General features: G+C 42.0%; 2 protein-coding genes across 13 annotated transcripts in view; one reads left to right on the top strand and one right to left on the bottom strand.

Annotated features, from left to right (window-relative positions):
• Positions 1–11,300, bottom strand: part of SCTR (secretin receptor) — a 72,738-nt gene extending 61,438 nt beyond the window's left edge. For 2 of the 11 annotated variants that reach the window (XM_053247771.1, XM_053247766.1), the window contains exons 1-2: positions 10,714–10,880; positions 8,312–8,942 (exon numbers count right to left, since the gene is read on the bottom strand). In XM_053247771.1, the coding sequence (XP_053103746.1) occupies positions 8,312–8,359 (48 nt within the window). In that variant the 5' untranslated portion in view covers positions 8,360–8,942; positions 10,714–10,880. The other 9 variants (XM_053247743.1, XM_053247760.1, XM_053247778.1 and 6 more) reach the window with 9 other exon arrangements.
• The window catches only part of CFAP221 (cilia and flagella associated protein 221), a 50,236-nt gene continuing 49,386 nt past the window's right edge, over positions 11,037–11,886 (top strand). For both annotated transcript variants that reach the window (XM_053247635.1, XM_053247625.1), the window contains exon 1: positions 11,037–11,213. The gene's annotated coding sequence lies outside the window, so the exon portion shown is untranslated. The remainder of the gene's footprint in view (positions 11,214–11,886) is intronic.

Here is an 11,886-nt window from a genome sequence, read left to right as displayed (position 1 = left end):
GTCTAAATAGCATAATAACAACAACAACAACAACTTTATTTGTTAGCTGCCCCGTAACAAATTGTTCTCAATGAGCTCTGGGTTGGCTAAAGTGCAAGTTGATTAGGATAACACAGAAATGAAGTCATCTTCCTACACTGAAAACACACTGCTTATGAATCAGGAGAATTTTATGCAAATCTCCCTAGCGCTGATAGCAGTATCAATCAGCTTGAAACATGTGGCAGTGGACATAGCTGAAAACATACTGAGGTCTTTTCCTGTAGTGCAAGATATCCCCATTATAGTTACTGCAGATTTAATTTGCATTGCTTACTGCACAATATACCCATGCTACCTGTTCTAACACTTTTTATCTAATGTACATTTCCCCTTCTTAATATGTTGGGTTATGCCAGGGCAACTAGGCTGCCTCTTGAAATGTGTGGGCAGGGTTTACAGGTCTGTTGTGTCTTAGATTGCCCCCGTTTTTCACTTTTTAAAAATATCTCCAAAGAGATAAGCTGAAACAATATTGGAACAAGATAACTATGCAAAAGAAAAGGAAGAGGGGGGAATCCCTCACAATGGCAATGAAAGGCACAAGGAAAGGCAACAGAACGTAATGTCAGGTGTGGGGGATTCTGATCCACATCTCTTTGTGTATATGTTGCTCAGCAGGCTGAACTGGGGAACTCTGTCTTTCTCTTGTCAAGTCAATAACTAATATATGGCACAGCCAGCTGCATATCTAAGAGGGATGCAGGCTTGCTGGCTCAGTGACACTCACCATCGTGAGGATGCTCCTACTGACAATGGAGGAAGCACCATGCACTCTAAGCAGCTGCAACCTGCTCCCACAATTCCCAGTTAAATAAATTTGTCCAACATTGCCATATTAAACACATACATACATAAAATAAAGAGGTGTGTGTGGCTGGCAGCCATGATGACAGGTAAACTGGAGGCACAGCAATGGGCGAGTTGGCCAGTGGGCAGTTGCTCTCTTCCACCATTTTCCTCGGCAAATAGAAAGGTGAGGGTGGGAGGAGGAGCAGCTGTTGTGTCCCACGCCCCCACATTAGCCAAGGGGAATGGGGAGAAATCTCTCAATGGCGGCAGTTCCTCTTCAGTGGAGAGCCGCTGCTGCTTCTCACTGGATGGCACTTCCTCCCCTCATCACAGGAGACTTTGAGAGGAAGTGCGAAGGGGAGGGTGGAAGGAATGTAGGATGCTGTGAAGGACTCACACTGCCACTGTTTCCTTTAGTGGATTACCAGGACACCCCTGCCCCCTAATAATTCACCACCAGAGGCAGCCACCACTTCATTACGAAAAACAGGTAAAAAACTTTCTGTTCACTCAGGCCTTTTAAATTTGATTTTTTAAAACTGACTTTTAAAAGGTTTTTTAATTGTTTCGTACTGCATATTTGTTTGGGGTTTTTGGTGGGGTTTTTTTTTGGTGTGCAGTGATTTTATGTGTTTTTACTTGATATTTTAATGCCGTGTTGTGAGCTGCCCAGAGAACAATTTCTTATGGGGTGGCTCACAAATAAAGTGTATTCATTCATTCATTCAGCCAGTTCTGGGTGAGTATACGAGTGAACAACTCAGCAAGAGCAGAAGAGACAGGGGCAAAGGCAGTCACAGGAAGCTATATCCTTCTGCCAGCTAAACAAGGTGACTAAGGTTACCAGTCCAGAAACTTACCATGAAGCAGGGTGAAATGGCCCACTTTAAGAGCCAAATTGTGGACCAGTTCTCAAGGACAGCAAGCAGCCTACCTAGCCTTGTCCCCATGGGTGGCTCGTCCCCATGGGTGGCATGCAGAGGAAGGTGAAATGGCACCATGCTGCTTTTCCTCTTCCCTTCCCAATAGAAAAGGAAGCAAGGGTGAGATTTGAAAGAAGGGATTTGATGTGTGCTTTTAAAAGAAAAAAAGAGGAAGCAGAGGGAAAGGAGGTGGTACCATTCAATGTTCTTTTTCCATTCAACAAAATGTCATGTGCTGGCACCAAAGGGCACTGCTCTCCATGACGTTGAATGTTATGAATGTAGCATTCCTGTTTACACCTCAATAAAGGGAAGCAGCAACAAAGTTATCACCTCTGATGTATCTTTTTCCTAGTGAGCAACGTGAATCCACACAATATGGAATTGTCTCCAGGGATGCTGTCAACAGGGTTGCTAAGATAATGTATATGGCGTGTTTTGTGCATCCAAGAAAGATGGAAATTATTTATAAAGATAGGACCAAGTTTATCTTATCCACCGTTGTCTAGGTCACTGATGTACATCACGAGTCTGCAACTTATTCATAGTCGATGGTTATGCTAGAAAGATATCACTCACAAGAGGGCTACAGTTATTTTCATAATGCATGCATAAAATGAATGAAATGTCCTGGGTACCCTGTAACTGTTGGAAATGTTTCATACGATGCAATTTGTGCGTAATACTTAACGTCATCTTCTTTTCAAGAGTGTTTCCACACATGAAGCTTGCGTCAACTTTGTTTTTAATAGGCTTCAAATGTGAGTATAAACTCTACATTGAGGGCACTGCACAATGTCCATTCCAAATTCTGCATTAGCCTTCATCCAAGTCACAAAAATTAAGGCTTGGTGTGCTTTTTAGTGTTATGTATGATGAAATAAGCTTAACATTCTCGGCTTCTGCCATACAGGGCACCTGAGGCAAGGGGTGAGGGGGAAACAGAGTTTCCAAACAGTTAGTAGCACAGAGTCAGTAAGTAGCAGTCTAGCATGTACCAGACTGAAAACTTTCTGCCACTTGGAAAGGCCCAGTTCAAGTGACTATTTAGAAGAGCCTAGCCTTCACTTTGCTCTGCAGGTGAAGCTTCCACCTTAAGCTCAGAGTGCACAAACAGCAGAACCATCCCACAACTCATTGTTGGTGCTCCGAGCTGCCACCCAAGGTTCCATGGAGAAGCTCCTACAGAGTCTGATGAGTCCTCTGGCCCAGAACCACAGGCAGGTGATGTGGGGGAGATGGGCTGGCTGTTGCTCAGAAACCTGCAAATTGGCACTGCCACTCCAGGCATTTGGGCCCAGAGCTCAGCCACAGGAACGTGAGATGTCGTCTGGCCATTTGGCTGGCACATTGTCTTGCAAGGCCAAGGTTCAGTCTTGTGAGAGAGACTGGCTTTCTCACAAGACTGTTGCAAGCGCAGAGGACAGTGTCAGGGAGAAGGGTGTGACTGGAGGGGTGGCCTTGTCTCCCAGAGAGGAGAGTGGCTGAAAGACCAAGGTCATGGAAGAGAAGGGCTTCCGTGATTTTAGATTCCCTTCCCTCCATTCTAAGTTGCTTGAGGAGAAGAAAGCAAGCTTTCTCAAGGGCACAAAACATACTAGACTGTGGTCCATGTTGGCCCAGAGTGCACATTCATTTTGAATCATTTACAATAGCATGTGTTATCATGAGCAGGGCTATGGTAAGGTCTTGCTTCATGTAAGCCATTACTTATTAACAAACTGTAGCCTGGGCTAGAAAAAAAAACAGGAACCAGTTGCAAACTTGGTAATCATGTGAACCAGCTCTGAGAATCTTGCTTCCAGAAGAAATTCTACACATTCTGTCTGAGATCACAGGTAGTACAGGAAGAGTTTCTTCCTGTCTGCACACATAGAACAGAGCTGAAAATCATCTTTGTTGGAAACATTGTGCCAGAGGGCATCAGGGTAGGACTTGCCTTGTTCATCTTTTGCAATCATCTGCACATCTTTAGGGACACCCACCTTTAGGGACGTCTTGAGAACTCCAGGTCTAGGCCTCCCTACTACAACATGGGAAAACAGACCAGAACTGCCCAAGTCAGACCATGACTTTGGCAAGCTTGTGTATTCAGTTTATTTCAGACCCAGAAGTGTTCCATACTTAAACAATCACCTTGCCTTGTTGGATATAAACATGTCAGGAAATGTAAACATGACATACTGTTCCCAGATGTTATTCAAGGGCTGAATTGATTCCGTGTCTGCCATTCTAAATACCCAGGTGGATTTTACAAATGTACGTCATCAAATGGCTGACATCGCTAAGAGTATGCATGCACTATCAGCAAACCACACGTCTGGGTGAGGAAACCATCACATGGGGAATAACTCTTCCCATGCTCTAGCATTGGATGGCACTTGCCAGCATCCCTGCTGCACTGGAACTGAGGGGAACCACTTATGCAGCGTATGAGCAAAAGATGGAGGCCACATCTCCATGGCAGAGCATTGCAATTCATAAATCCCAGCTGAAGAATCTTAAGAAGGTTCTTTGACTGGGACTCACAATTTTTAAAATGAATCATACAACAGTATACCGACATGTCAGTTGTAGTCATATGAAGTTAATATCATATTTAAATGATTGACGCTGAAACTGTATTTAGTGTAAATGGAGTTTCAAATAATAAAATTAAAAAGAATTAAAAAGAATTTCAAGTGGGTGAGCTGAGAAGGAAGGAAATATCTTTTCCTGAGCTTGGAGAGCTGATATCAGACAGAACAGACAGTTCTGGGCCAGATGAACCAAAGAGCTACATGGGAACATAGGAAACTTTCTTATACGGAGTCAGACCATTGGTCCATATGGCTCAGTATTGTCTTGTCTACACTGACTGGCCACAGCTCTTCAAGATTTCAGACAGGTATTTTCCCAGCCCTGCTTAGAGATGCCAGGGATCGAAACTGAACTACAGCCCCATCTGATCCAAGTATACAGTAGTTTCTTGTATAATGCAGTGTATCGACACACTATCATGCAGGGACTTTTCCATGCCCTCAACTCCTGCTGCATCTGGTGGGCCACTGTGTGAAACAGGAATCTGGACTAGATGGGCCTTGGGCCTGATCCAGCAGGGCTGTTCTTATGTTCTTAAGGGATAGATTGCTCGTAGCCCTGAGAAATGAAATCTGAAGGGCTAGGGGAGTGTCACCACAGTGTATAGTGCACCAGTTTTGTTTTGTTTTAACAGTAGTTAGGGTTGCTGGAGAGGGTATGAGAAGCAAGTGAAGCACAGTTGGTGTACCACAGTGTGTATGAGCATAAGTGCTAGGAAATCCATGTCTCAGCCATGAAGTCATGAGGGCCCTTAGGTCAGCGAGCCATGCCCTTTCAGTCTAGCCCCTTTCCTTGCATCCACAGTATGGTTATAACAACAATACAGACCTATACTACAAAGCTGTAGTAAAGATTACTGAGATAATGTAGGGGAAGTAAGTTAAACACTGTATTGTTAGGATTATAGGATCTTAACACAAGATCCTCTAAATACCAGGAGAGCTCACAGAACACAACAGAATGAGAGGGTTCTCAGTCAGTGCATCTAATCTCCATGTGCCACATGGCTTCCCCCTACTCAGTTTGTGCCAGTCTCCTATTCAACAGAATCAGAGAACTTTAGAGTTAAAAGGGACCTCCGAGGTTTTACTAGTCCAGTCCCCTGCTAAGTGCAGGAAACTCATACAGCATCCCTGACAGATGGCCATCCATTCTAGGGATATGTGAATCGATTGGGTACAAAATCAATTTGTACCCAAATCTAGCTGATTTGGGTGATTTGGAGACAGAACAAATAGCCCCTGTGGTTCATTGGCTAGACTCAGGTCCAAATCAAATCACGCCAGATTCTATTTGAATCTATTCGGATTCCTATTCGAGATTCGGATTCCTCCTATTAATTTCCCCAGATTCTCAGCTTTCATTTTTTTAAAAAGCTAAGCTCTAGCCCTTTTAGAAGTGGAATTATGGAACAAAATGTGTGTTCACTGTTTTTCAAGTGTTTGGATTATTTGGTGTATAATAACTTTTCCTCAATCAATCCCTATGAAGATTCATTACACACCTTCATTTTTTCTATTCATTTTGACTATCTTTGCACAGTGCCAACTGACAACTGTCATGTGCCAACTACATCTCCCTCCCACCCGCAAGGCAGTGGGGGCACTACTCAGTTTATGTTCTAGGATTTTTTTCAAGTAATTAGACTCTTTGATATCTAATAACCTTTCCTCATAATGAATTCCTATGAGGATTCATTGCACACCAAAGAGTCTAAACACCTCAAAAATTCCTAAAATATAAACTGAGTACCCAGTGGCTTGCAGGTTGCGAGGTAGTTGGCACATAGGATGTCATTAATTCCCGCCCCCACCCACAAAGCAGTGGGGTCAAAATGAACAGAAGAAATGAAGGTGTGTCATGAAGACACCAAATAATCTAAACACTTCAAAAATTCCTTAAAAAAAATAAACTGAATACGCCAGTGTGGGTGTATGTATGTGTGTGGGTGGGGGAAGGTGTAGTTGACACATGGCAGTTGACAGTTGGCACTGTCCAATGACAGTCAAAATGAACAGAAGAAATGAAGATGTGTAATGAAACCTCATAGGGATTCATTATGAGGAAAAATTATTATGCACCAAATACAAACACTTGAAAAATAGTGACTGCACATTTTGCTCCATAACTCCATTTCTACAAGAGCTAGAGCTTAGCTTTTTAAAAATTAAGTCTGAGGATCCATATTAGGATTAGGATAGGGCAAATTCAAATTACCATTATTTCCCATGGCAGAAATATACAAAATCAGTAAAGACTAAAAAAAAATCATTAAAAGTCAACCACAAAAAGTCAACCAATTTGGGTGGTAGGTGGCACCCATGGGGACCTACCCACCAACCAAATTTGGTGCCCCTAGGACATTTATAAGTGGTCTGAACTGATCCACATCGAATCCAAATCAAACTTGGGGTGATTTGGGGAGGGGACAGATTTGGACACAAAACAAATTTTTTTAAAAATCGATTCATGCACAACCCTAATCTAGCGTCTGTTTGCAAACCTCTAGTGAATGAGAGCTCACCACTGTACAAGCTAGGAAATCATTCCTAATGTCTAACCTAAATTCACCACCTTGTAATTTGAATCCATTGCTTCTAGTCCTGCCTGCAGGAGGAATAGAAAATAAGTCTACTGTTTCTTCTGAGTGAAAGCCCTTCATATTTGAAGATAGATATAATATCACTCCTTAGATAAACTATTTTAAAGCTGGAATAATTTTGTATTGGGAGAATTTATGGCTGCACATGGGTGGTACAGTCTATATAGGAGAAGAAGAATTACTGTTTCAGAAACTTGTCATATCATGACTCCTTTTAACAGCATATAGAAGACTCAAGCAAAAAGAAACATTCCATTGCAGAAGTCACCATTGACCTGTGGAATTAATTTTTACCAGGCACCATAATGGCCAGAATAACTGAAGTTTAAAAATGAAGTTGGTAAAAATCAATGGATCGGAAAGGTTTTCTGGTTTACTTTGTCAGATAAGTGTGTGTGTGAATATTTCATTCAGTACTGGTCAAACAATATTTTGTTTCCAAGCTAACATTTTGAAATACTACTACAGTTTGAAAAATAATTTCACCAAAGTCTGTTTTATAATTCCTTGGATTATATGTTTTAATATTACAATTAGATTTCTTCTCATCCTTTGCAAAGTATACATTTTTAAAAATTGCTTCATGTATTATTGTTTGTTCATTGATAAGTGATATTTGTTCTGCTCCCAGTTTATATGAAGAATGTTTTGTCATTTTAAAAAAGGAAGAAATAAGCTTTTGAACAGATGTACATTGGCATAATTCTTATTTAAAAGCAGAGGGAGTGTATCAATTATAGTTAATAATTATTACACTAAAAACAAGCAAATATTTATTTTTGACTGACAGCTTTTTAAATATGCTTTATGAAACTGGGTACATATCCATAATAAATTTTATATTTTTATAGTCTTAAGAAACTGAGTGATCAGATGAGCTCATCTCTCCAGTACTGATGCTTAAAAGTTCAGGTCCTTACAGTACACAAAACTTATTTTATAACCAGAGAGAGCTGCACAGTCGGTGCAGCTGACTTTTGACTTTGAACACTGTGGCTTTTTAGCAAGATATACCTTCATGTACTCCTAAACTGCATGTGTTGAACCAGGAAGCTACCACGTGCCCCCCCAAACAAGGGACTAGACTCTCATCTCTCTCCCAGAGTACTTCTCTAGCCTCTCCAATTGCTATGACCCAGGATGATTTCTTGCATTTGCATGTACAATGACAGCACAGGACAGTATGATTATTCTCAGTTTTTAAGCAGTTTTAAAACCATCCTCACTTCAGGATGAAGAACGAAGCCCAGATTTCCCTAGCACCAGTCATACCCTTACATATTCCTTCCCCTTCCCGGGGTCGGAGGCACCCTGATGAAACATGTATTCATTTCTGTGCCACAATGCCTAAACACAAGCCTTTTTGGTTACTTACAACTAGTGTTGAAGAAGATGAGAGGATAATCACTAGGACAGTCCACATGGTCTCCTGCTGTCTCTTTCTTTCATCTCTCAGGAACAGGACCAGAAGATCATCCCAAAGGCCCAATGGGTTCTTGAGTGTTCTTCAGCGGATTCTCTCAGTCTCTTTTACTCACTCTGCCTTGGATTCTTCAGGTCTTCTCTCATCTTCTGCCTGTGCTGTTCATCTGCTACTCAGCACCAGCGACTCCTTCAGTGCTTCTCTGCAACAGAAAGGTTGGTGCTCTAAAACACCAGAAGTTACAAGCACTTCTGTGGTCCACGTTTCAGATCGCTTTGCCTCTCTCTTCCATTACTCATTGTTATCATTGCATGTCAGCGAAGAACGATGGATCCTTTATGTTCCCACGGATAACAAGCAAGGCTCTTACATCAGTTTTACGAAGGCAAAGATAAATCTATCAAAGCAGGGGAACAAGTTACTATTATTGAGTCTGGAAGAAGCAGGGTGGGCACGGACTAATTCCTTGCTAGAAAACAAGAGCTTTGCACAATGTAATCCAAGCTGACCAGAACTTCTCTGCTAATGTCAGCCCGGACTGCACATTCCTAGGGAGTGTAGGTGAACTGAGAGCAAGGGGAACCTGAAAGCAAAAGGAAGAGAGACGCGTTGCTACAGAAGTATGAGGTGCAGAATGTCCTGCAGAACTGCAGGCAGGAGCAAGATTCAGTGGGTGGATATGGAATACAATCCATTGTTCACACCCACATGGGTAAGGATTCAAGTACTCTCTGGAAGACACAGATAAATTGTGCCTGGGGGTGATGGGAGTTGTAGTTCAGCAACAGCAGGACTGCCAAAGTTTGCCTATTCCCACAGGCCCATATACAACATTATAAGTAACAGGTGCCAGATCTGCAGCCTGATCCTAACAACGTTTACTCAGGCGTCAGTCTCACTGGATTCAATTGGACTTGCTCCTAAATATGCAGTTCTATGAAAGCTTATTTGTTTTATGAATTTAATTTTAGACTGTATAATCTGCCATTCTGCTAAGCACATTCAAAGCGGCTTACAAAATTAAGCATGTAAATGTAACAGCAGATAACATATTTCAAGTTTCCATCTCTCGCATATATATAATATTCTTGAATATGAAACTGGTCATAGCCCTTAGCTTTCCCATGCCATTTCTTATCATTGATTGACTAACTAATTGTATTAAGTATATGCCACAACCTTTTCACTGCAAGGAGAACTGCTGCAAAAGTAACTCATTTTGAAAGGGCTAGCTATTGTCCAGGTTATTATATTCAATAATGTCTTACCCACCCTCATTCCTGCTATTTCATCTACCACAAATGGTAATTAAAGTAGAGCAATATCACAAGTGCAAACAACTTAGATGAATGCAGAATTAAATTTAAAAAGTTTCTTATCTGACAATGCAACAAAGCCAACATTCAACTAATCTAATAATGAATGTTTACACACAAGCTGTTTTCTCCTGAATGAACATCACTCACCCACTTAGTTATTCTGTCTGGACAATCCAGACAATGTCTCTGCCAAACCATTGGATTACTGTACAGACCTAGTCTGTAGGTCTAGCTGCTTTTGCAACCACAACGGTTTCTAACTTTCAGTACAATTGTAATACCAGCAAATACAAACTAGCAAAGTTCTATTACTTGGAAGAGACGATTTGCTGCTGTGAGTTGGTGAAACTCTACCCTTTTGAACTGCTTGCTCTTCATTTACTGGTTGCACTGTCGCTATTATCTGTCCTGCACCCATCTATAAGTCTATAGTTAGATAACACGGATGCACCGCAGTAGCAGTCAGTGCAGAGGTTTGCTGCAGGAAAGAACCTCCTGCTGCACTGCTAGTACATAGACACCTTTGCTTGTGGTTAATGTACATCATCTGGCCAGTGCATCAACCTAATCTGAAGCGGAGAGAAGAACTGCAAGTATAAGAATTACCGAGAGAGAGAGAGAGAATATTAAAGTGCCCATTGTAACACATTAGGTATTGCATCATAGTAACATTTTATAGTAAATATTCTTAGCATGTGCTTATAAATATATAAGCAAGCACTACTTTAAAAAAAAAATTTGTCCCATTACCACAGTTACGTTCAAGCGGTATTTTATCTGTCAATCACATTTCGGTTTATCATTATTTATTCTAGTCATTCGATTTCTATACCGCCCTTGGCTCAGGGCGGTTTACACAGATAAATAATAATAATTAACAAATAATAAACTTCTTTCCGATGTTTTGTAGTATTCTTGTACACAACTTTGGTTGACTGTCAGAAAAGTGGAATGATCTAACACTGTTTGAAATATATTGAAAAAATATATAAGTAAACGCAGCTGAAGCGCATAATCAACGCTCCCCACGCCTACCTCCTTCAAAACTGCCAAGTCTCCCGCAAATACCTTCGAAGTCGTCGAACAGCCCGCGGCTCCCTGACCCTGGTAACTAATGGTACAGTCCCATTTGTAGTATTATTCAGTTCTTCAAAATAAAATCTTCCTAAAATTGCCGATATATGTAAGTAGCTTTAAACAAAACAGACACACATACAGCAAAGTCTTATAATGGAGTCCGTCGGGAAGAAAGGAAAGTAACATGCTTCTTTGGAAGTTCAAAGTTTGTAGATACCCCCCTCCTCCCAAGACGCGAGGAATGGTACGGCCCAATGCGTGCTTTGTGGCTTGGTTGGAACTAGGAGTTGATGGTTAGCCTAGCAACCAACCCGGAGGGAAGCGGCTGTCGCGTGCAGAGGGGTGGCTGCTTGCTTGCTTGCTTGCCTGGGTGGGGGGCCGCCCTGACCCCCACTCATGCCTCTCTCCCTCTCAGCCCCCAGCTTACCAAGGGCTACGTGGAGTCACCTGCACACACGGTAGGTCACACCAGTGAGCCAATGGAGGGGGAGAAAGTACCTGTTGTATTCCTCTGGGCCCCAGTTGTACAATGCCCATGGTTGTCCTTCGGTCTAGTTTCCATGAGTGAGAATAGAAAGGAGGGGCGATACTCTTTAAGCAGAAACCACCTAATGGCGCTGCGGAGCAGTAACTTGCCTAGGAAGCAAGAGGGGTTGCCGGTTCGAATTCCCGCTGGTATGAAAAACGCCTCTATCGGGCAGCAGCGATATAGGAAGAAGCTGAAAGGCATCATCTCAGACTGCGCGGGAGATGGCAATGGGAAACCCCTCCTGTATTCTAACAAAGACAACCACAGGTCACCAGGAGTCGACACCGACTTGACGGCACACTTTACCTTTTACTTTTAAAACAGATGGTGCCATGCCCAATGACAAAAGATGAGGGGGCAATTTATTGATTAGTATTTAGTTTAGCTGAGCATATGCAAATTCATTTTGTGTCATACAAGATAAGATGGACAGTCTTCTTGCCATTACCCACATTGTTTTTTAATAGGTGCATGTGCACACTTTGGACATTGCACCTGTACCTTAAGTTACAGTTATGAAAAAGAATGTTAATACAAGTCATATGCTTCAAATAGGGCATACTAGTACCTGGGTGGTCCACCCATCTGTGGCACAAGTAGAA

This window comes from Hemicordylus capensis, chromosome 1, assembly GCF_027244095.1.
Source record: "Hemicordylus capensis ecotype Gifberg chromosome 1, rHemCap1.1.pri, whole genome shotgun sequence".
Taxonomy (NCBI): Eukaryota; Metazoa; Chordata; class Lepidosauria; order Squamata; family Cordylidae; genus Hemicordylus; species Hemicordylus capensis.
This window is presented reverse-complemented; position numbering and strand designations above follow the sequence as displayed.